Raw genomic sequence first — 23,791 nt, 5'->3', positions numbered from 1 at the left:
CACGTGACGAGAGCTGCATGTGTTTTGACTCTAGATGGGCATTCGGGCTCACTTGTAGTGATTTGGATCATTTGATCCGCTGCAGTTCGACTCTTTTGGCTCCCCCAACATGTAGTTTGGCTCCCCAACATGTCTAATTAAAAGTGTTTTTGATTCTGGTCGCATGAATCTCGTCTAATATTTGTTGTAACTAAAATAAATATCACAGATTCCAGAGTTTTCAACATTGAACCTGATATTTAACACGTGCGCTGTTTGTATCAAAGTATGCTGTTCTACGTTACCGTTAAAACATTGCTCTTAAGATGAGCCTGACAGGTCATTTATGTGTTTAGTTATTTTACCTTTTCGTTATTTATGATAAATAACACTATTATTATTTATTTTTTTAAATGCACAAAAGATCGTTCCTTTGTGCCAGCTCGTTCACAATGACCCATCACTAGTTTTGACAAGAGTGGGGAGGGAAGAACCCATGGAGGAGTGTGTGTGTTGAGGAGGAGGAGGAGGAGGAGGAGGAGGAGGAAGAAGAAGAGAGGTCAGACTGTAATAAGCATCACGACGAGGCAGGCTGACTGTGTTCCTTTCATCCGTATTTGCTTTGAACAAATCGTACGTTTAGCGTTCAGTCGACTGGCTCGCCAGCTTTTCGTCGCGAATGAAACGTTAGCTTTAGCCCGAGCGTAGTCGTGCCATTTTTGTTGTTGTTTTTGTGGAAGAGAAAAGTTTTGAGATGAGGAGTCAACAGCAGCTAAGTCGATGGCGACCAACGAAGAAGACGCGTTGATCACGTACGAGTCGTAGTTGAAGTTAGCTAGCTGTGTTACGACTAAATCATGCCTCGGGTGGTGGAATTTAAAAGGGGGCTGTCACTCTAGCCAGCTCGCCTGTTTGTTTAACGAGAGAGGCTGTCGCTTCAACAAAGCTACTTGGTGACCACAGTCTCCATTATTACCCCGAGCGAGGTACGGCTGTTAGTCGCGGGGCGCGCAGGTGTCTTTCGAACAAAATGGCAGGGTACAGTAGCATGCTACCAAAGCGACGCTTTGTAGCGGGATAGGGCCAAGCCATCCCCAGCCAGGCTGCACCGCAAAGGGGGTCGTTCACGCCGAGCTTAACGCGGCTTCGTGTCTACTGTTTGCTGTCGAAAGAAGCGAAGGGGGGGGGAGACGACCCAGCAAGCCTGATGACACTGGACAACATGAAGCCCGAGAGAGGTAGGTTGAACACCTCTCGAAAAGACATGATGTCACCGTGTTACCTTATATGTGTTTAGAATAGTTTCCAAGAGACGTGATGATGATGTCACTGTGTTGCTTCACTGTTTTCATGGACACCCATTTCTGCTGATCCATGTCAGCTTGTTTGTTTTGCTTTGCCTCATTTTTGTGTTTGCATGCCCTGTTGTGGCAAAGAGGTCCGCCTTATGCTGGGCAACCTGTTTCCATGTCTGCAGCAGTGATTAGGGTGAAACCGGGACAAGTGGGGGGACACCCTGTTTGTGATGATGTGAATTCCACCCAGGCGCTCATTTGGTGACAGCGTCTGCATTCTTGATCATGAAAACTCTGCATTTAGTGATTGATTGTACTCCGGTGACAGTGCCATGATGAGATTAGCTGCAGTCAATCACTTGGTGGCCCTGTGTGTTTTGATGAGGTTATAAAAGGCACACGGTTGTGTTGGTGACATGCATCTTCTGCTGTCACTCTGACTTGTAATACCTTTTGAGGGCTTCTTTTATGTGGAAGGAGATGATGTGATGGAGAAAATAAATAGAAAGAGTTGGAGGTTAATTATAGCCTCCTATATAATGCAGCTTTGCTTGCTGGATCAACTGGGAGGAACAATAAGATGGTGATAGCGGCTGTTATTTGCCACCGTGATGACCACGACTGATTGAGCGATAGATTACATTTTACTAGTAAGGTGAAAATGCACTAGTTTATTGCTGTGGGCAGGACCGAAACTAGGGATGAGCCAGTAGTGATAGCAGCCTTTTTTTCAAGATTTCGTGTACTTTTAAAAACTCCCAATACCAGGTGCAGATACTAAAGGCCAGAAAGGAGTCTGACATCAAGTAAGTTCTCTTTTTGCAGCAGTTTGACACATCGGTGCATCATCCACATCAGAAAGAAAGGTCTTTGTTTGTAATTTTTGTCATTGTGTTAAATGAAATGTTATGTACAAAACTCAATAACCGTGTGTACTCGGAGTGAATCATACTGGTATCCGTCTGAAAAAAAATGATGTAGAACATCCCTCGCCAAAACAACAAATCCCCAATAACTTAAGCAAGTCAATCAGAACATTTTTACATAGCTTGTTCAATTCAATGCAAGGCTCAATTTTGCCTCCAACAAAGAATTGAAAAAAAAAACCACACACTTCTGACTTGCTGAGCCAGCTCCACGACCTTTTTTACAATTGAATAGAATATTAATGAGGGAGTCACCACGTGCAGAAACCCCACCCGCATGGATGCTCAACGGACGAGATACCAACGGTATCGGTCTTTTGGGATGCAGAACGGCCATCGTTGAGACGCCTTTGTTGGCCAACAAGTCATTAAGCGGAAACTCCCTCATTAATATTCCCTTCCGTTGCGAAAAGGTAGCGGGACACCCCTGCGGTCAAGGAGAACTGTTTGTTGTGGGCCAAATTGAATTCCGATGGAATGGGTGAAAGTGCGGCTCTGTCTGTGAAGGGAGATAGGTGGTGTCGTGTTTAGAGAAGGTCTTTCCATCTTCACCTAGATAGCTTCTCTCACTCCTTCAAGCCATCTGATGTTTTCTTCAACAACAGTGTAGACATCCGAGTCTTGACCCCCAAGAGGTAGCCCGTCTGTGTTGTGCCATTTCCCTGCTGAGTGGTGATTTGTATTCCCCTATTTATGTATTTGCGCATTACCCACTGGACCTGTGATTGATTCAACGCCCCGTGAGCGCTCATTAGAACGTATTGTCCTGTCCCCGACAAGTGGTCAAGGATCGACGCGGCGCGCCTTCTATTGCTTTGCTAAACAAACAGTCATAAAAGAAATGTGTAATTAAGGCTGTCGTAAACACACTTTTGGGCAATTGATGATCCTTTCGGTTATTCCATTGATTGCTTGGGGAATCGTCAGGCCTTCTTTTAAACTTTCATGCTCTCAAAGTCACAGATACTACAGTGTCGTTGTTTTTTTTTTTTTGCTTTTTGAGTGTTCAGACTTAAATCCGGACATGTTTCCGGTTCATTCTTATCATCTGTACGTGAAGCATTAAAATCTAATCAAATGTAAATCAATGTGCCTTAAGGCCGGTTTGCAAATGTTGCCCTTTTAAGGGCTCCAAAATGGTGTTGTCATGTAAACTAATAACCACGTTTTCAGTTTCAAATGTTGTCCTTTGAACGGCTCCAAATTGCCGTTCTCATGCAAACAAGCGGCAATGTTTTGCCTTTCAAATGTTGGCAGTTTAAAGCTCTAAAGAGCTGTTGTCATGTATATACATGTCTATGTTTTCAGTCAAAACTGTAGAAGTACAAACGGGCTCCTCAGGGCTGCGCTTTGCCCGTCCGTCGTGGACGATCACCGTGTCATCTTGGCACGTCGCTGGCTGCCGTGTTCCAATTAGGACAGCTTGTGCCAGTAGATGCCGGCCCACGGTGGTAAGTCTACGCCACGGCTAGCAGTCAGCGGGGCGCTGTTGTTAATTTAGGACATGCCGTACTCTTCCCATGCGGGTGAACTCGGTCGTGATGCTCAGACGCCTTCTCTTGTCTGTACCCCTTGCCCCGCCGCCGTTGCTCACAAAAAGGCACTGCGGTGTTTGCTTAGCATGAAGGAGGAGTGCAGAGTAGGACCTCTCACTCTGGGCCACTGATTTGAGCCACCCCAGGCAGTGTTAGGCTGGAGGGGGACTTGCCTGGACTTGTCCAGAAGTGTGTTGTATTTAAAAAGGAAGATTGTTGCTGTATTTAGAAAATAGTTGCTAATCTGTCTGTATTCCTTTGAATTTCCACCCTTTTTTTTTTTTAAAGGCTACTAAAATCACCAATTTGTGCCGCGAGATTCTTGTGAGCATTTAAAGGTGTGTTGTGTTTTTCTTTGGGGGATGCAATTCTAAAAAATGACAACGACCCAAATGTATGGACCGGGACCTAAGGATCTGGCTGCTTCTGCACATCTGCAGACTTTTGTAAAATACTACTCGGTCCTCTTCTGTCAGATATTAAGGTTATTGCTATTACATGGAGATATAGTTCAGCTGATCTTGCAGGATATTTCCTGCGGTTGACCTACCTTGGCACAAAAGCTTGGTCCACAAAAAACAAGCAGTGTCACGCATTAGCAGGCGTACTTTTGGCAAATGTATTTGAGATTGTTGCAAAGTAACCGAACTAGAAAAGAAGAACGTGTGTAAGTTGCTTTACATAAACAAAATATATTTAACCATGGTCAAAGTTCATTTTCAAATACATGCCTGTCTATCTCCTTAAAAGCATGTGGGGAAATGAGTTGTTGTATGAGAACAGGATAGAGCCATTTGGTCTCAATTCCCAAAAGTATTCATGGAACAAAAACAACACAGCATATTACCAAGAAAGTACATCCTGAATGCTCTGAGACTGTTTTTCTAAAAGAGGAACTGAACTGGTCAAGGTGAAGGGAATCATCAAATCTCCCATCTGCCAACAAGTGCTGACCTACAAACTTCAAAAGATGAAGATTTTATATTTCAGCATAACATTGAATCTAAATAGATCCAGATCTAATGTCCATGAAAATGGGAGCAAAGTCAAACAAATCAAAAATCATGAACAAACAATCTCAATTTGTTCCAAGATTTTGCAGCAGGTCTCTGCATGTTGCGGGCTTCGCTTAAATTACTCAGGGCACAACATGAGCTCTTATGCCGTGCTAACTGGAGTCATCTGACCCTCCTGTTTTGCTGCGGGTTGAGCGATGAGTCAGGTCAGTGTGGGAGTGTGCCTTCAACAGTTTGCTCCTAAGAACCATTGCAACTCGACCGACCGCTGTTTACATGGCACATAAAGAAAACCCCAGACTGCTTGAATCACTTACTGGAGAAGAGCCTTTAGCCTGCTAGATCTCATAACCTCTTTAGCCAAAGTACCAGTAGGTTTGATACTGTGTACAAGCCCCGTCTGACACAGTTGGAACTGTCACTGCATTTTTTACTTGGTGCTACATAAGTACTCTAGGCTGTGTCCATCATTGTAAGACAGACCAGCAGAACAACATCAATCTGTATCAAAAATACTTAAAGCAAGTCAGAGAACTTTCTTTTTTCAACTCTCTGCCATTGTTGTGAGTATGTTTACATCACACAAGCTTCATATTCTCATGTTTCAGAACTCAAGAAGCCTTACTTGGGTGTGAAACCAAACGCTAAGACAGAACCAGCCAGGTTTTGATTGATTTAATATTCTGAGAGTGTTTTGATGACATCTTGTGATGGCAGTTTTAGCTTTTTTTGTGTAGACACATTTCTTGGAACATGTTTAGGGGACACATCTTGAAAAGTAAAAAGATCTAGATCAGTTCTGTGTGAATGTGGTCCAGCCGGTCAGCTGGCACCATCTCTTATTTGTTGTGTTTGTATGGCGATGCCTTCTGCTTTGGACCGTTAGACAGCCCCCCCACCCCACCCCCCACCCGCACCCGACTCCACTCCTCTGCCTGCCTGCCTACCTTCTGTCCTCCCCTCGGCCAGATTACAGCTGCCCTGAGATGTCCCAGACGCATGCAAGCGGATCAGCGACTCTGCACTCTCACTGACAAAGAGCCCCAGATAACACAGAGTGACGTACACAGCACCTGTCTCGTCCCGTATTGTTTGGACCGGTTCCTCCGGTGGTGATTTATCCCACAACAGGAGGCAACTACAACAGGTGTTGAAGGTGTATTTTCCTGCAAAGATTTCCGTTTTGCTATTGATGAAGAGTAGGAGCTTCAGGCAACACAGGCCGTTTGACCACTATTCCCGAATGTAGCTTCACCTAACTAAAACATTTTGCACTGTGAAATTCCCACAAGACCATTTTAACTGTAACGCTGCCAAGGATGTGCAATTTTATGGTCTCGCTCATCTCAAAGGCGGAAAAATGCTTTCACTGGCACTGCAAGAGCCTAATGAAGGTCAATCTTGGGCCAGCGTTTATCCCTGACGATGTTGTGACAAGTCCGATCTTAAGTAGCCGAGTCCTGCGTGGTCACCGCAAGGGATTGGACCTCCCAGTCTTCCCAGTGCGTTAATCGCTTGCGGAATAATGGGACATCTTATGTGGCGTTAACAAGCAGCGGACTGGTTAAAGCTGAAAGTACCAGCATGGGTCATCTTTCTGCTGCCAGCTTGCCACCGCTTGTCTTGTGATGTCATCGCTATACAGCAGGAACAGCCATCTGGAGTTATTATTTTCAAGGTGTGGAGCGGCTGTTGCCTAATGATTCTTAGGTTTTTGTGTTTTTAGGTTTGTCTTTGGAATGGTTTTTGTGTGTTGGGCAAGTTTGCGAGCTGGAAAAAAAATGTAAAGAATTTTCTGTTGAGTAGAACAAGGTTACATTGTTTCAAATTGATAAATTATAATTCAGTTACTGGTTTGGGTCATTTGGGAAAAAAGGCAACAATGTCGATCATTGTTTTCCAGATTAAAAGCAGATTTTTAATTGTATTTTCCAGCACAGACCTGATTAGAAAAACACAGCGTTGCTTTCTTCACAGAAAACATTTTAATTGAGATTTTTTTCACCTGCTACTTAGAAAGAACATGTAACCGTTTTTGTCTTTTATCTTCGGAGGATATCGTGGCATACTAAGTTGATAAACATGGCCAGACTTGTGCAACACTGCCCTTATTACAGTTTCTTGGAATGTCCCTTTCCGCTTCTATCATTTTGTCCTACTGCTTTTTGTTTTGCACATGATAGTTTGAACTTTGAAGGGATAGGGTCGGAAAGACGATTGGAGGATTTAAAGGGGGGGGGGGGCATGAAAGGGCCAACATCTCTTTGGTGACCAAGAATGCAAGAGCGCAGAAAGGGCACTTACTTATCCCTGTCCTAATTATAATTAATAAGGCAAAATCTAAAAGTGGCAGTTCATGATCTGTTTTTGTTGTCTCCCAGTGTGACCATGTAGCTTCTTCTCACAGCAGAATCATGGTTGCACGGTGAACAGAGGGCACCTCGGGGACTCGTTTTGGAAGCCTTGAGCACATTGTTTATTAGCAACAGTACATTTGAAACCGCCATCCCCTTAACACTTGTTCATTCACACCAATCTCGTCAAGTCAGACAAACCGATCGGCCGGGGCATTTTTGGGAGACACCGACCCTGTAGATCTTCATCTTCCCACCAGTTTAGCTGACAGTAAGTCTATCCTGTTCTACGAGGTTAATGTTCTTTTTTTTTTCCCCTGTACTCAGCTGATTTTTATTGGTCAGTTTTTTCCTTTTATCCTTTGATAGCACTTTGGTAATAGGAGCTCTAAATTGTTCAATAAATTTTGTAATTGACAGGAGAAGGCTAGCTCAGTGGTACCTTGACTTGCGAGTTTATTTTGTTACGTGGCGGAGCTTGTGTCTCAGTTTAAGGTCGTGTCTAAGGTAGCCGGCAACCGCTATCTCGTGTCGATTCCACAAGTGACACGCTTTCCGACGTCGCTCGGATTGCTTCGCTCTCCCCTTTCTAGAAGTTGGCATAAGAAGCGGCGGCGAGGTCATAGGCCCATGCGTTCACGCTTGAGGTTGGCTCTGGTTACAGGCGCAGACCCGTGTGTCCCACTGCCCCAGTGTTTTGAACACACCATCAAACCTGCTGCTTCCACCAGGGACGCAAACAGCAAAGAAACCGCCCATGTGGTTGGACTCTTATCAGTACTTTGCACGGTAAAAAAAGAAAAACTCTTCCATGTTTTCATCCTATTAATACGATAGAATACCGGGATGTGATTTCTATGGAATATTTGTTCGAGATAAGTCTGCATGATGGGGACACGTAATCCTTCTGTGCTCTTTATCTGTCTTCGCTTGCTTCTTATTCACATTGCATAAAATAACTTAAGAAAGGGACTCTCGCCCCATTAAGTGCTTTTGAGACTCTGAGTAATGCGTCTTGCAAGGATTTCAAGGTCATAATGTCAGGTTCACACCACAATGACGGTTACAGTTAATGAGAGGATGTGGAAAAAGTGAATGTCATAATCATTGTACATATAGGCCATTTGTCAGTCATGTTTTTTCATTCTTAAATTTACACAAGATTACTTTGTAAGCATCAACTCTAAAAATGTTTAAAATAGTTGTCAGTCAGCGACAATTGCATTCAATTTGGGTGTTAAATCTTTGCACTCTTGTCCCGAAATTGCAAATAACTTTACACACCATCACATCTGGGTTTTGACACAACTACTCACGGTGGAAAAATTATTTTGTTGACGGAATTTCCCAATTCAGCGTCTGTGCCGTTAATACAGAACTGTGACGTGCAGAGAGTTGGAAAATGTTACTGACAGTTTATAATTGGTGCCTTTATGTAGCTTAAGCAGTTGCCATGCTTTGAGTTGCCATGCCGGTTGACAACCAAAAAGGACCGACATCCGTGTAGACTCGGGAGCCACTCATGCCTCTTTTGTGTTTGGCCACTGCCTAAATAGGCTAAATTCCTTCTATTCCCATCGGGATTACAAAAATATTAACTGGAAACATTCTGGCTTTTGTTTTGAGGTCACTCTGGGAGAGTATTTTGCGGAACTCCATGACAAGTTGATCCTGTTGGGTGGAAATGTGGAAACCTAACACACTTGCCTAACCTTAAAAAGACTTTTGTCTTCATGTCATTCTCAACTGTTGATTCTGGACACGTTTAAGTGGATATATTTGAATGTACTCAGAATGGATCCTCTGAGTTAAATTACAGGTTTTTACTCTTTAATTATGAGTGTAGCTTTTTGGTCGCCCTTGATCTAAACCAGATTAGCACTGTCTGGTTTGAACAGGAGACGACAGACAACTTTTTCCACATCAGCTGAGTTTTCTGTTGTCTCGTGAAAACTTGTATTTTTCTCCCCTGCGAGTGACTTATGGTTCATTTGTCATGTGACCTCAGTTGCGTGTGTTTTATTGCTCAGCTGACAAACAACTGCTGATTGTGCCTAACAATTGCAGGCGGGTGTGAGTGAGGACAAAGTGTGTGTGTGAACAGAGAACAATGGCAGCTGAGTTGACAAAACAGAGGAAGGGTTCTCTTCAGATGGAACTGTACCCGGACTCCTAAACCAATCAGAGCTTGTTGCTATGAGTGCTCAAAATCTGCCCCTTTGTATTGCAGCGTGGGACTTGTGTCCCCGAGTTAATGGTTTTGAAGTAGCATTTGTGCAAATGAAACAGCAGCCGCTGCCAAACTTGACAAGACTTTTTGCGTTCTGCTACCAACTAGTAGTTGACAAAGTGAATTTGTTGAGGTTTTGCCGGATGAAATTTTAATCCACTTTATTCCGTAGGGATCTCAGATAGGAACCATTCTGGGAGCGACTTCTAGAATTTGCGGTGAGAAATGTGTTACAACGGGGTTTGATTCTTGGAGGAGTTTATTTGACCATTTTTTGTTTGTTTTCTCTTCTAAACGACCATAAGCCCCCCCCCCGAACATTTAAAAATGTCTTGTATAGCTTGACAACCAGTTCGGTGTTTTTACTAACAACCAGAAGTTGAGTCAGATTTGACATTTCACCCGGGTTGTCTGTAAGGACGAGTCTCGGGCTGGGCATGTCATTTTGCATGTAGGCCGCACTTCCACTTCCATTGTTCTAATTGCTTTGGCACAAAGTGGACGAAAACAGGAAAGGTGAGCTCGAAGATGACGTCTTGTTAGTGTCACGTTGAACAGGGTGGAGGGCAGCTGCTGCAGTCAAACCACACAAAGAAAAAGATGCACTCCTACCGATGAGGACATTTTTTGACGAGCAGCCCAAACACATCGACGTGCTGTAATCACTTCAGTACAATTGTTTCTGGAGCGCAGCCTTTAGCCACAACACAACCCGGGCCTCGGCTGTCCTTAAAACGCTCAATCCGCCGCTGTCAGTTACAGATTGCAACATGCGCTTTTCATTTCCACTCCTTTAATCACCGTGATGGGAGTGTTTAACGCAACGTCCCTGTTGCCGTGGTAACATCCATTTTTGCCCTCAGGTTATTAATCTGGTGTGACCCCTGATGACTGCTCTCCGCTTGTGTTCAAGTCAGTTCGTATTCGCAAGATCCTCTTTTATGTCAAGACGTGAAAAGGAAAAGGGCTGTCGAGCATCGCCACAGGGGAAACTCTGACAATTGTTTCAAGTAGAATATATTCAGCAGTATTTAACACTTCTTTTATTTCATGAAAAAGCACATTTCTGACTAGATGTACTGTATCAGTTGCAAGGCTCTAAAGAAGAAACATTTTCCACAACTTTTTAAGTGGCTTCAATGTGACTTATATGTGTGACAAGCTTTCATCAAAATGCTCCGAGGATCAAGCATTATAGCACACTTTGCAGACTCTATTTTTTTTTGTCTGGCTGACCTCTTTTTAAAGCGGGTATCCCTGTTTTATGCAAATTCATAAGTATTTAGTATCCCCTTGAATGTGACTTTGACCTTCAGATTGCAAATTTTAGCCAGCTAGCCGCTAGTAATAAGTGGTTTATTGTTGTTACGCATAAATGAATTTAATTTGGAGAGGAAGGGCGGAGCCTGCACGCATCCCAGAGAGTTATCAGAGCAGCGTGCTTTGAAATCAAGAGTTAGAGGGGGGAAATCGTGAGCACTACAAAGTTGTCTATATTTATCTCACCAGGGGCTGCAGTAAGAAGATTTGGCATGGAAGCACTGTCAGGGTAATCTCCCACTCTGCTTCTCTATGTTCTTTTAAGAGACATGTGTGTGTATGGATGTATCTATGATTATGTCACACTAGACGAATGATGGTCAAGCTTTGTTTGGGTTTTGATCTCTAAAGATGCTTTAAATTCTGATTCCGATTGTGTTGTTCGTGGTGATGGTGCATGACTATCCGGACAATCAACGTCTGAGCTCCTTCTTTGTATGCAAAGCTAGATAAATGTCCCGATGCAGCACCTGGAGGAATTAGAATTGCAAAAAGATAAGATTGATTGCTTGCGAAAAGCCAATATTGTAAGAATCATTCGACCCTGTCTGTAAAAGACAGCAGGAAACGCCGTTTTCGACACAGAATTGAGACATCAAATCGCCCAGCTAATTTTCCCCTCTTCGTATCAGATTTGTTGACTTGCAATTTGGATGGCACTAAATTAAGAATTATAAGAAAGAAGTTTGATGAAGGCCCGTTTTGTACCATTCTGCGGTTCCTTCTGTATGAACACTGGCCAAAGAAGCCTTGTTATTCGCCACCACTTTGTTTGAATGAACCAAGTGTCAGCAACCAGATTGATTGTCTGTCGGTCAACATCCGGTCAGTGATCACAGACGTTGATTGTTTTTGTTCATGCAAATTGGCATTGTTCTTTCTTTTCGAAATGTCCAAATAGGCAATGATTTCTCGCCCAGCATCAGCTCAGACCTTTTATTCTTTTTATCTCTCTCTTTGCGGTCTGCGCCTCGTCACTCCCCGACCGCACGTTATTATCAGTATTGTGCAGCCCTTTGATTCGAGCAGATGCAGTGCAGTTAAGCCCCGACAGTGCTTTTGACTTTGATCGTGTGCTGGCGAGACTTGGAGCTGCTGCTGCTGCTCTCGGTGTCATTTGAATGAATTGTGCTCATAAACAAATAAGAGATCTCAACCAAGCGGAATGGGAGTCTTCTCTAAGCAATATTCAAATTAGCTGGGAGTGTAGAGTGAGGAAGTATTGTGTGCTGCAGCTTACCCAATGAAGAACAGGACAATTGTTTGTCCACCCTGCTTGGATTAATGGGCCAGTTTGTATCAAAGTGTGCGTGTGCTTGCGTGTCTTCTATCGTCCCATCTGTTTGTGTTAAAGTAGAAACGCCGTTGTGTTCAAAATGCTGAATTTGGATTATTTGCTTGGTTTTGCAACAAATGAGAATCACGTTTGGCTTCTTCAGCGATGACAAATTGCCCTACAGTGTGCACCGCTGCCGTGTTGGCTCTAAATAACGTGTTAGCTACCGAAGCTGACCCCCCGCTTACCATCCTGGAGGACATTTTCCATCCCACATAGTAACTGCACTGATCTGCTGCTGGCCTGCCCGGCCGGCCGGGGACACAAAGACAGCGGAGAGGTGCGTGTTTGCGTCGTGGCCAAAGAGGCCCATTTACAGGCAGGACTCCAGCTCACACTTGGTGGCAGGCGGTCACAGCCTCTAATAATAAAAAGCCCTAATCTAAATCTGACCTGTTACGCAATTCGTATTTGCCTCGTGGAAATAAACAGCGGAGAGGTCGCGGGCACGTGGGAATGGCAAGGCTCAAGTGTTGCTCTGTGCCGTTGTATAATCCGCATCTGTAGCAGGATGCGTTTATCCAAGCCTCTTACCATCCGTTCGCAATGGTACAATTGGGAACAATAAAGACTCAGCTACGCACGTTAGCTTGATGTGAAGATAGCATGACGCATTAGCCGCATTCACATCTGAGTCTTAAAAGAAAGTCCCGGATTAAACCGGCTTGATTTTTTACACATATACCAGCGAGGATATTGGTATATGAAGTCCTGCGATCACGTTGAAGCCATAAAGCAAGCAAACTGATACTTCCCCCTATGATATAAGAAATGTGGAGAAATAGGGCATTGTGACTGGTTATTGACTTGAGACGTTACTCTTTAGTCTGTTTTGACCATACAGACATCAATGCAACAGCTAACTGCAAACATGATACACCAAAGACGAGGCCATAAATTTCAGTTTCCGTGTCCAATTGACCCCGACCGAGGGTCTCAATTAACGGGATCAATTCAAACTCATGAAAATGTGGTAGTTGAAAGAATAAAAAAAATGTGATAATGGTGCCAAAGTGGAAGTCTACTTTGAGGAGTGTCATCTAGTTTAGACCACACTCACATGGACAAAGACTAAGAAAAAGACCCCAAAAAACGAGAAAACTGACTTAATGATACACAAAGTAGTTCTATACCTCGAGTGTAGGCCGGTTACACATTATAGAGATAATAACACTGTTTTGGGTCACGGGTACAAGAGGCCTAGTGCTGAACATTGAACCCTGCTAAGGCTTAATCATTCATAAATAATGTGGATTATTTCATCAATGTACCAGTGGCGAATTACCCAAACAGCATAACAAAGAGATGTGCTTTCAACTGTAAATCTCTCCATCGACGACGAGACTCTCTCAGTTTGTGTGGGCCATATTGATGTTTTTTTCCCAGCAGCACTAAATGTCTTAGTGAGCGTTGAGCACAGCTCTCTCTTTATGTCTAACGGGAGCTTTCCCGCCAATCTGTCTCTTTGTGCCGTCCTGCATCCCGATCACCTCCCATCCAGCCTCCCTTCAAGATGTGTGTGTGTCTTTGTTTGTGTCTTTGTGTGTTGTACGCGTGTAGGCTTCACCAGAATGCTCTATTCAAGCATGACGCCTTAAAGAATGACAGCGCTCATGTATGCGCACGCTGGGGCCCCCCCCCAAACCTTCAATCACTAACAATTTGTCCAGCTCCCATGTGAGTATGAAGGCGTGCCTCAAAGAGTGTGTTTGTGTGTCACTGTGCCCGTATTTGTTAGTATTCACGGGTGTTTTTGTATCACGCACGCCTTCGGGGTAGTAATGTGCGTGCACCCAAGAATGTGTCCTCCTGAAAAGCCGCAATCTGACACCAAGTGGCGCCCTGTGTGTGCGCGTGTTTACGTGGTTATTGTTCTTTTTCCTTTTTATCGCCATTGATCATATCAGCCGCCATCATTGATATTCCGTTGCGTCGTTTGTCGCTTGCGTCACAAAGCGGTACCTTTAGGAGGATGGATGGGAACGGCCCACTCGTGTGTGTGTGTGTGCACGTAAATGTAGAGGAGTTGATGGACTGTCACCTCCAGCTATGACCTATGTCGTACATTACCACAGCTTCCGTCTTTGTTTTATACCCTCATCATCGGGCTCTCATTAAATGCGTTTCGATTCAAGCGAACGATCTAAGCGCTCTACCAGCTGCTGAACAGAATCCCCCCCCCCCCTCTCCCTCCAGAGTGACCCACCGCCATCCCCTCCTTCGTATGTTTTGTGTTGGACTGCGCTTTGTTCCACGTGCAGCAGCAGCCGCTCAGAAGCATGGAGGAGGAGTTCCCCCCGCAGGAATGTGTGTGACACACACACAGAATGCTTAGCACATTGTGAGAGTCTCTCTCAGCTTGCAAAAAAGATCTTGCGGGTGTATCGTATCTATATATATATGGGTAAATAATTCCATACTCAAGAAACGAAAAATCCGTACTTAATTTTTCTTTATTGGCCAAAGCGTCACTGGTGTTAATTTGCCTCGTCTACAGATTTTACCATAGCGAGAGGACTGTCTTATCATGAGTAGTGGGGCAATGATGAATCAATTAATCAACAACTTATTCTATTTTGTGAAAATGAATTTAGCATTCATCTTACCCATAATTACTTCAATGAAATAGAGAGTCAATTCTTTTCTAATCACTACATCAAGATATTTATTTATGGTGGCTTCCATGCTATAGAAAGAGAACGTAAATTGAAACAACATAGCATAATATGGCACCATCTGTGAATAGTCATTAGAATTTTAAAGAAAAAAAAAAGATTGACGTGGCTCATTTAAAAAATAAAATACATAAAGAGTTTTTTTTTTTTTTAAATATTAGCTCATTCATCAGAAACATGTAACTATCACATTTAGCATTTCTGTTGAATTTCATCAGATCATACAGTTAGGGAACAAAATGTACAAAACAAATGCCTGCATTGTTTGACAGGTGACAAATGTTCAAACCTTGGCAGCGATGTGCACTTCCTGAGTGCTCTTGTTCAAATTGAGGCTGCGGTCCAGCCAGATCTAAAAGTATGTCTTGGACGCCTTTCCATATCGTAATGAGAGACACCGGATGTTGGTTGTTTGCCTCTTTTACAAAGCCGCAAATGGTACATTGATAACAGCGCTGAAGACAGTGGTGCATTGACTGGCGTGTAAATGGGACAGCTGGAAGGATGGAGCGGCTCATTCAAAATGCAGATGCTGCCGACCGCCTTCGTCGCTGGGCGCCAGATTTCTTCATAAGCCTCAGAGGCGGACCTTGCGTGTGGTAGATATCTGACTCCATTTTATAGACATTCTCCACGTGAAGGGGGAAGCTGCTGCTTGTCAGCTGGCCTCATGTGGGACTCATGAGCTTCCTACCCTAGCTCCTCAACTTCTAAAAATACATCAGACTCATCTTGGTTTGACTGGTTAACATGATCACAAAAAAAAAGCTCCTTGCTGTCAATTAAATTACGGGATGACAAGATCCTGCCATAGATTTTCTGAACCGCTTATCCTCATGGAGACTATCCCAGCGATCTTCGGGCAGTAGGCAGGGTACACCCTGAACCGGTCGCCAGCCAATCACAGGGCACACATAGACAAACAGCCATTCATTTGATAACAAAGTCATTGTTAGACTCGTCGTTGTTTCCGAACGGTTCAGGACTGACCGCACAACCCAGCTCGACCTTACTTGGTGAAAGGATGCTTATTTTGCGGTTTTGTGTGTGTGGTGTCTGTGAGGGAGGCAGCAGACGGTGGTGACATCAGCCCTGACACTCAGCTGACATGGAAGGTCTAAATATATTCCCTTTTGAAGCCACCAAAGTGGAAATATTGTGCCACGCACACTGTAGGAACAAGAAATGCTTTAGTTAAACATAAAAGAGTCACAAGAATGAGAACACATTTGAAATGGGATATTTTTGTCAATATTTTCCAAATGCGTAGTCCATGTTAGGTCTGGTTTGAGTGCTGCACACAAGGGGCTCTTGGGCTAGAAGGGATCAGACATACATATGGGCACAAGACTGCTTCCTCAGTGACAGCAATACTGTTTTACTTTTCATTGGAATGTGCAACTCGTGACGATAATTGCCGTGAAAGGTTCTGTATTTAATAAAATGGAGACTGTACTTCTGCATTGGCACAGGCTAATCCGACTATGGCGTTACGTTTTCACTTTATAAATGGCAACAGAGGGTTTAAGTAAAATCTAATATTTATGACGATAAAGTGACTTTGGGTGAGAGTTGGACCAACGACTGCTCAAAAGCTAACTTTGCATCTGGAAGGATCCGATTCAATCATCAAGAATAGTGACAACGCTGACCCGGCCACTTCCTGTGCTCTATCTAGATGCGACAGAGGAGTTCTTCGAGTATGACGCGGAGGAGTTCCTGGTGTTCCTGACCCTGCTCATCACAGAGGGGCGGACGCCGGAATATTCGGTGAAGGGCAGGACCGAGGGGCTGCACTGTCCGCCCGCCCAGTCGGCCATGCCGCCTCTTCTCAAGCACGAATGCAACGATAAACTGCCACAGGTAGAACTGCATTCCTGCCATGAATCGGCTTTTTTATTAGAAATCTCATAAATGTCCCTCGCTGCATCTTCATAGACCAAGTGGGCTTCCGAGTCTCTCTTTCTCGAGCCCTATCTGCTTTGCCATACACACTGTCATGTGGCCTCGTGTTGACACTCACTAATGATTACCCACTCTCCACCTTTGTCCATGTCAAAAAGTGTCAGCAGGCGCGTCGGACCCGCTCGGAGGTGATCCTGCTTTGGAGGAACAGCATCCCCATCATGATCGAGGTCATGCTCCTGCCCGACTGTTGCTATAGCGACGAGTGCCCACCGAGCGACCCCATCAGCGACCCGGTCATCAAACAAGATGCACTGCTATTGGAGAGATGGACTTTGCAGCCAGTTCCAAGGCAGTAAGAGCAAACGCGCATTTAGTCATAAAGTGGCTGGGTGCATTCATTTCATTTTGCTTACACATATAGCCAACATTTACCATTAAAACTGATGACAAGAATTTAAATGAATAAAGACAACCACATTCTTTCTCAATAAATACTTTGGTACCCACCGGGTTAATTAGCCTGGAAAGTTGACCCACTTTTGTGCTTAGTTTGGTTGGAATAAGTCGTGAACACGCATCCCTGAAGAGTTTTTCATTAACCTAACACAATGACACATTTCCACCCTTTTAATTTGTCCCCCCCCCCCCTTCCTCTTTAAATAGGAGCGGGGACCGTTTCATTGAGGAGAAGACTTTGCTGTTGGCCGTGCGCTCGTACGTTTTCTTCTCGCAGCTCAGCGCCTGGCTCAGTGCCTCCCATGGAATCGTGCCCAGAAACATCTTATACAGGTTGGATTCCACACGATGCAATATGTTGACACCGGCGGGCATTGTATTTTTTAATTTGAGACTAAGACTTTGATTTCCTTTGAAATAGAATCAGTGCTGCCGATGAGGACATGGTGTGGCAGTTCTCCCAGCCGCCATCCGAACATATTTTCCCCGTCCCTAACGTGTCTCAGAGTGTTGCGCTGCAAGTCCGCGTCCAGTCGCTGCCCCGCCAGCCCACCTATCCCACCTTGGCCTGCAGCATCCACACCGGCCTTCCCCCGCTCTACAGCAAGACCCGCAGCCTCAACCCAAACTTCAACAGCCATGGTGGCCTGCCCACCCTCCGAAAAAGCCAGGAGCCCAGCAAAGAGAACCTCCACCACAGCTCCAACATATACAACAAGAGCTCCAGCTCCATGTCGGGCCTCCTTCCCAACGGAATGCCCATCCCCAATCTTCCCATTAACAATATTCCCATTAACAGCCTTCCGCATACGACGACAGTACCCCCTTACGTCAAAAAGAACCAGGAGCCTGGTGAAAACCACGCGTATCAGAACGGAGAGCTTCCCCAGGTCAACGTCGCCCAAAGTCAGGACTCACCGCTGTTCCGCCGATCCTCCCGCTCGCCCACGCCCTCGCGCTCCCATTCTCCTTCCCCGCTCCCGGGGAAGTGGTTTTACTCGTCCCTCAACGGTTCATCGGACCCATCGCCGTTGGAAGATTACGGGTGCAGTACCAACAGCGGCGACAGGTCAAAAGCTCCTCTCCCCGATCCGCTCCGAGCCTTGAAGAGTTTCTCTTTGGCCGAGCCCGCCCGCTGTCCCTCGCCGCGACCCGCGGCGAACGAAACCAATCCCCTCATCGGCTCTCTGTTACAGGAGAGACAGGAAGTTATAGCCCGCATCGCACAGCGGCTCAACTTCTGCGACCCCACGGCACCGCCGCTTCCCCCGGCCCTTTTTGCCACAGACAACCCCCCCAAAGCCACGTGGGGCAGTAGCCATGACGACATAGCCGCCAGTAAGACCAAAGAGCCAGAGGCACCGCCCTACGAGTGTGTGGGACATGCTTGGCCTTCCCCTTTCCACACACCCTCCACCAGCACATCTTTCCAGAAGCGGGAGACGTCCTCCCCGAAACCTGCGGCCTGCAGGAAGCTGAGGCTGACCGAGACGAGAGATGAGAGCGCGGAGAAGGAGCGATACCGGGAGAGAGAGAAACGCGACGAGAAAGAGCCAGAAGGCTCCCTCATCGCTCAGGCAGTGCACGATATTACTCGACTCATCCAGGAAAGACTGTCCGTCCCCTCGCTGTCGCCTACCCACAGCAGGTGTGGCAGCCCTCTGCGCCATACGCACACAACAACGGTCACACACACCATACGCACGTACACGCAGCCCGCACACGTCCCAGACACCTCGCCTGATTGCTACACCAATGGCCACAACCACGAACCTTGCAGGGGCCAGCACGCCGCCGCCGCCCCCCACACGCCTCTTTGCACAAACAAACCCCGGCTCGACCCGGGGGCCGATTGCCATTCTCCTCGGGCCCGAAACGGCGCCCGTTTTACACTTGAAGAACCTTCACTCAGAGGCCAGCTGCACGCTGGTCCGCGTTTACAAACTCCCACCCAGGAAAAGCTCACTGTCCACACAGCCAGCAGTCATGTTTTCCCTCCCTCGCTCGAGAACGGGCTTAGAAGTGCCCCGCCCCCCAGTCAGACCTGCAAAGGAACCACCTTCAGCTGTAACGCAATCAAAAACAACAGCAAGCCTCAGTCGCCCACACGGGCCAACGCGTCGGCCCAGGATGAGAACCAAACTCCTAGACAGTCTCCAGACCTGACTCCCCCTCCTACTGTCCTGGTAAGAATTGTCATGCTGTAAACTCAGTTGCAAGACTGTCAATCATAGTAGTGATTCCATTCGTAACGCACGTGACACGTGAAAGTTGGGAACGTACAAGAAAATATGGCTTGAGAGTACCGCTACCATTCTTTGTGAGTGTTTATGACCAGGCAGGACAAATGCGGACATAAAAAAATGATGCTCGAGGGCATGTTTTCAAAGACGATGCAGGCTTACTCTGCCAGGTGCTTTAACCTCTGCTTCTTTCACTCTCCAGCGAACTCACGGACCTTCTCCCCTGGGGCCCTGCAACGGCTGGAGGAAGCAGAATCGCCACTCGTTGGATACCACGGCGACCAAAGCCTTCCACCCATGCACGGGCCTGCCCTTGCTCTCCAGCCCTGTACGAAATCACACACATACCGGCAAAAGTTTTAATGACTCAACACACAGAGACTTTTTAGCCACGGATGAAGCATCAGCAGTTGCATTGCGTGCGCATGTGCCTTAAAACCGCGCTCAGTCGTCATCTGTGATGTTCGTTACTCAGAATGCAATCATCATGAAGGAGCCTTTGAAGTATCTTGCGAGGCAACTGTAGTTAGCGGATGAGCACGCACTCACTCGCAGAGTAAGGCAGCATGATTCACTCAAACGGAGGTAGCCGTGAGTCACATTACAACGATGCCCCTTCTCATTCAGAGCTCATCACTAAAATGTACACACTAAGGGAACGCAGTTATATTTATATTAAATCATCCTTATGGCAGCGTACTTATGTATCGTGTCCTGTGTGTGTTTCCGGCAGGTTCCTCAAAGGAGAAACCAATCTGGTTACTTTGACGTGGACAACTCTCTGGTTGGCTGTAAGGGTTTGCCCTGGGCCTCTGGGAAAAGGTACCCCTCAGATTTTCCAAATCAAAACATAAAAAGCTATTTTCTGAAAACATTATCTAAATGAAATCTATTAGAACAGGCAGCAGATTCTGGCCTTGGTCTTATTACTGCTTGGAGAAGAAATTTTTGCTCTTCTGGACGTGAGGTTTCACTTTTGTGCACATCAAAATGGCAGCCAGAACAAAACTCTGCGAGCTCAGCAGCAGCAGCAGCAGCAGCAACTGCCTACTCGCCGCGTGTGTGGGCGGTGTGCTCCGTGCCACTTTCTATGCAGCAGCTACTTGCAAAGTTTCTTCTCCAAGCTTGAAATCAGTCAACACTAATGACTCTCTCCGTACAGACACATTTGTGCAGCTTTCGTTATTTTTCCATTATCTGGAGAGCTTGTATATCGATGTATGGGTTTCTTTCACCTCAGCAGTTTTGACTCAGAATGCGTGTTTCGAGATCACCTTAAAATTCCTTCGTGGAGTGAACAGGTCAATCAAGTGTTCGTGCGTACGTGTGTGTGAAACCCTCAGGGTGTGCCCTAAGAGAGACGAGGACGCAGATGACGCTCAGCAGCTGTTCAGTGCAAGTGCTCCACCTGCCAATCTCAGTCTACTAGGAAACTTTGAGGTACAGGACCAATAGCACTCTGTGTATGCTTTTGCAATAACTCCAATAATTCATTCAAGAAGACATTGTGCATTTATATTCACAATTTCACAACAATATATTTTGGGAGATTTCACACTTGATCCATTGATCGTGGGTTTGCGTGAGGCAGGCAAGTGGCGAGCATATGGATACGAAATTCTTGTTAGGCGTCGCAATCCGTGGTGTAAAATATGTGTTTGATGTGACAATTAACGGTGTTCTCAAAATGGACTCTTGCAGGAGTGTGTGTTAAACTACCGCCTGGAGCCTTTAGGGACTGTGGAAGGTTTCACGGCCGAAGTAGGTGCCAGCGGGTCCTTCTGCCCCAGTCACCTGACCTTACCCGTGGACGTGTCATTCTACAGTGTCTCCGATGACAACGCCCCCTCACCTTATATGGTAAACATCAGTGTTGATTTATAATTGTGCAGTACACTGCAGCGTCACTATTTTATATTTATGACTTTGTTGTGCTCTGAACATGCTATATTATACCTTGACAATAAAGCATTTCCTTAGGAAGTCATAAAATACGCCTATTCTAAAGGAATCTTGTGTTTCGTGCACAGGGTGTGATCAACCTGGAGTCGCTGGGGAAAAGGGGCTACCGAGTACCTCCATCAGGAACCATTCAAGTGGTAATAATGTCGTTTAAGTACTGTACTGGGGGGGGGGGGGTCATAATACATCAGCATAATGTTTTCAAAGTGATTACAAAGTAATGTCGAGACTACGGTAGTTGGAGACCTCTAGTGGCAGCGTCTCAAGCTAAGCCTTGTCTTTCATCACATTAGTTGGACAAATGTAATCATTTGTAATGGGGAGGTGTATTACTCCAACACCAGAAAAATAGCTGAACTTGTCACGAAAATCCATAAATAATGTAACATTGTTTGCAAACTTTGTGTGCAACTTTTTTATGTAAGACTCTCCAGTGATCTTAACTGGAAATAATTGCTTCGTTTTGTTTCACGGGAGCCAATTAGTCTAATTTTATATTCTAACTTATGGCCTTATTGTCTGAAATAGTTTTTCAGATTTTGTAACTATACGCTTTTGTAAATTAGCAGCTTTTCAATTTTATGAGTTAATTATTTAGACCCCTTTTTGCTACCCTGGATTCTTCATCCGTTGGACAATTTTAATGTTACACAGCTTTGTGGTAACAGTTTTTGAGTCAATTTTCTGTTCCCACTGCACAAGTAAGTTCCAGAAGGTCTGATGAATTTGGTGTAGAAAAGCCCATCAAACACCTTTGGGATGAACTAGAACAGAGATTGTGAGCCAGCAGTTTCTCCCTCATGTTCACAAAATCCCCGCAGACACGCTCCAACATTTGAAAGGCTTCCTGTATGAGTGGGACACTTAAAACTTCAAAAGGCAGAGAACCAACCTCATTTTTCTTCCATATTCACTTTGTGTCAGCACAGTTCTGATTCTTTTGTCCACACAGTGTGACTTTTTAGTCCTGAAATAATATTTCAGCACACTGCGTAATTTACTGTCTCACACAATGTTCTGCGCTTACCTCAGACCTTATTCAACCCGAACAAGACGGTGGTGAAGATGTTTGTGGTGATGTACGACCTACGAGCCATGCCAGCGGGACACCAGACCTTTCTACGCCAGAGGACGTTCTCCGTCCCTGTCAGGCGGGACTCCAACCATCAGATCAACAGGAAGCCTCTCAGTTTGGGCCAGGCACGCACTCTGCGCTACCTCGTTCATCTGAGGTCAGGAGCCTTTGACATTGCCCGACAATGATTGTTCTCGGTCTGTGGCTAATCTTCGCTTTCTTGCCAACTAGGTTCCAGAGTTCAAAGTCTGGGAAGATCTACCTCCACAGGGACATCCGTCTGCTGTTTTCCAGGAAGTCCATGGAGGTGGACAGCGGTGCTGCCTACGAGCTCCAGTCGTTCACCGAATCCCCCATCGACCCGCCGTTCTCGCCCCGTTGCTGACACTCCACTAACTCCCCGATCCCATCACTACCCTTCTCCACCTGGCAGGCCATAGCCGCACCTCCATGCCAGCCATGAGTCATTCATTGTGTCAGCTTGTGACTTGTATTGGAAGAGAGATTGAAGGACAGCAGATGATGGAGTGCAGCCCCTTGTGGGACGCTTGCCAGAATGGAATTCTTTGTGGACGTGCATGAACTTTGTTGAGACTCACAGCTGGAGTGTGCAAGGTTTTGAGATCCTGCTAGAAAATGCCTTATAATATTTAAAAGGAATTCTTGATGTTTGTGTACCCTCCCAAACTCCTGCGTCTGGCGGGAGAGTCGAGACCAATGATTGTCCCCAGGACCAGTTGGACTCGCTAATTCAGCACGGTTTGTGCACCAGTCCCCTAAACAGCATTGTTGATTTGGACCTCATTGTGACATGGCAAATACATGTTGAACCTCAGTTACTTGACAAATGCAATACATGGCCTTTTGAAAGAGGAAAAAAAACTTTGCTTGTTTTCACGCAGCTTTTTAAAAGTTAAAGTAAGCCTAATTTAGACTCACTAGCCTCTTTCACATAATTATAAAGGCAAAGCCGAATCTTCTGTTATGGCAATTTTGCGGCATCTGTGTAAAAGAGGCTAATGATTCCCGAGCTTGGAGAAGCAGCAGCTGTGTCGGGTAGCGGAGAAGAAGTGGGCCGCGGCAAACCGCTTTCCCATTATCCCCCCCCATCCCACCCACACCAAAAAGAAACCCCACAAAAGGACCACCATTGACCATCCAATCGCACTGAATTAAAGTGAACCGATCATTACAGAAATCATCAAGAAATGCACTGTGGATTAGTTTTTTTCCCATGTCCAAACTGGAAAAGAAAGTGAAAAAATAATCGTCATATTTCTTTTTGTACTGTTACGAAAACCACTTTGTTGGAAGTGTTGCAATAGAGAAAGAGTAAAATTAGTTTTTAAGTGTTTACTTTCAGTTTACCTAACCATCCTGTTTATTTAATATTTAAATTAATATTTCAGTTTCAATTTGTGATGTCTGTCATGCCAAGATGATTTAGTGTATATCATAGTATTTTTGACATTAATATTCAA

The 23,791-nt window shown here is 45.3% G+C and overlaps 1 protein-coding gene across 1 annotated transcript; it reads left to right on the top strand.

Moving 5' to 3' along the window:
* Positions 1-508: 508 nt before the first annotated feature.
* Positions 509-23,519, top strand: atosa (atos homolog A). The gene is made up of 12 exons (XM_085907480.1): positions 509-1,217; positions 16,345-16,529; positions 16,730-16,926; positions 17,238-17,363; positions 17,452-19,216; positions 19,476-19,601; positions 20,007-20,095; positions 20,617-20,713; positions 20,975-21,133; positions 21,304-21,372; positions 22,268-22,467; positions 22,542-23,519. The coding sequence occupies exons 1-12, from the start codon at positions 1,187-1,189 to the stop codon at positions 22,693-22,695; spliced, it is 3,198 nt and encodes a 1,065-aa protein (XP_085763606.1). The 5' UTR covers positions 509-1,186; the 3' UTR covers positions 22,696-23,519.
* The last annotated feature ends 272 nt before the right edge of the window (positions 23,520-23,791 follow it).

This window comes from Syngnathus leptorhynchus, chromosome 3, assembly GCF_054491065.1.
Source record: "Syngnathus leptorhynchus isolate UIUO chromosome 3, UIUO_Slep, whole genome shotgun sequence".
NCBI classification, from domain to species: domain Eukaryota; kingdom Metazoa; phylum Chordata; class Actinopteri; order Syngnathiformes; family Syngnathidae; genus Syngnathus; species Syngnathus leptorhynchus.
The sequence above is the reverse complement of the archived record's forward strand: the minus strand, read 5'-3'. Positions and strand labels throughout refer to the sequence as shown.

What these genes read in the sequence shown, in the direction of transcription:
- atosa (XM_085907480.1), top strand. Translation starts at nt 1,187, where the DNA reads ATGACACTGGACAACATGAAGCCCGAGAGAG. An exon ending in CTCCCCCTCCTACTGTCCTG is followed by an intron (nt 19,217 to 19,475) that starts GTAAGAATTGTC and finishes TTCACTCTCCAG; the next exon opens with CGAACTCACGGACCTTCTCC. An exon ending in GTCTACTAGGAAACTTTGAG is followed by an intron (nt 20,714 to 20,974) that starts GTACAGGACCAA and finishes GGACTCTTGCAG; the next exon opens with GAGTGTGTGTTAAACTACCG.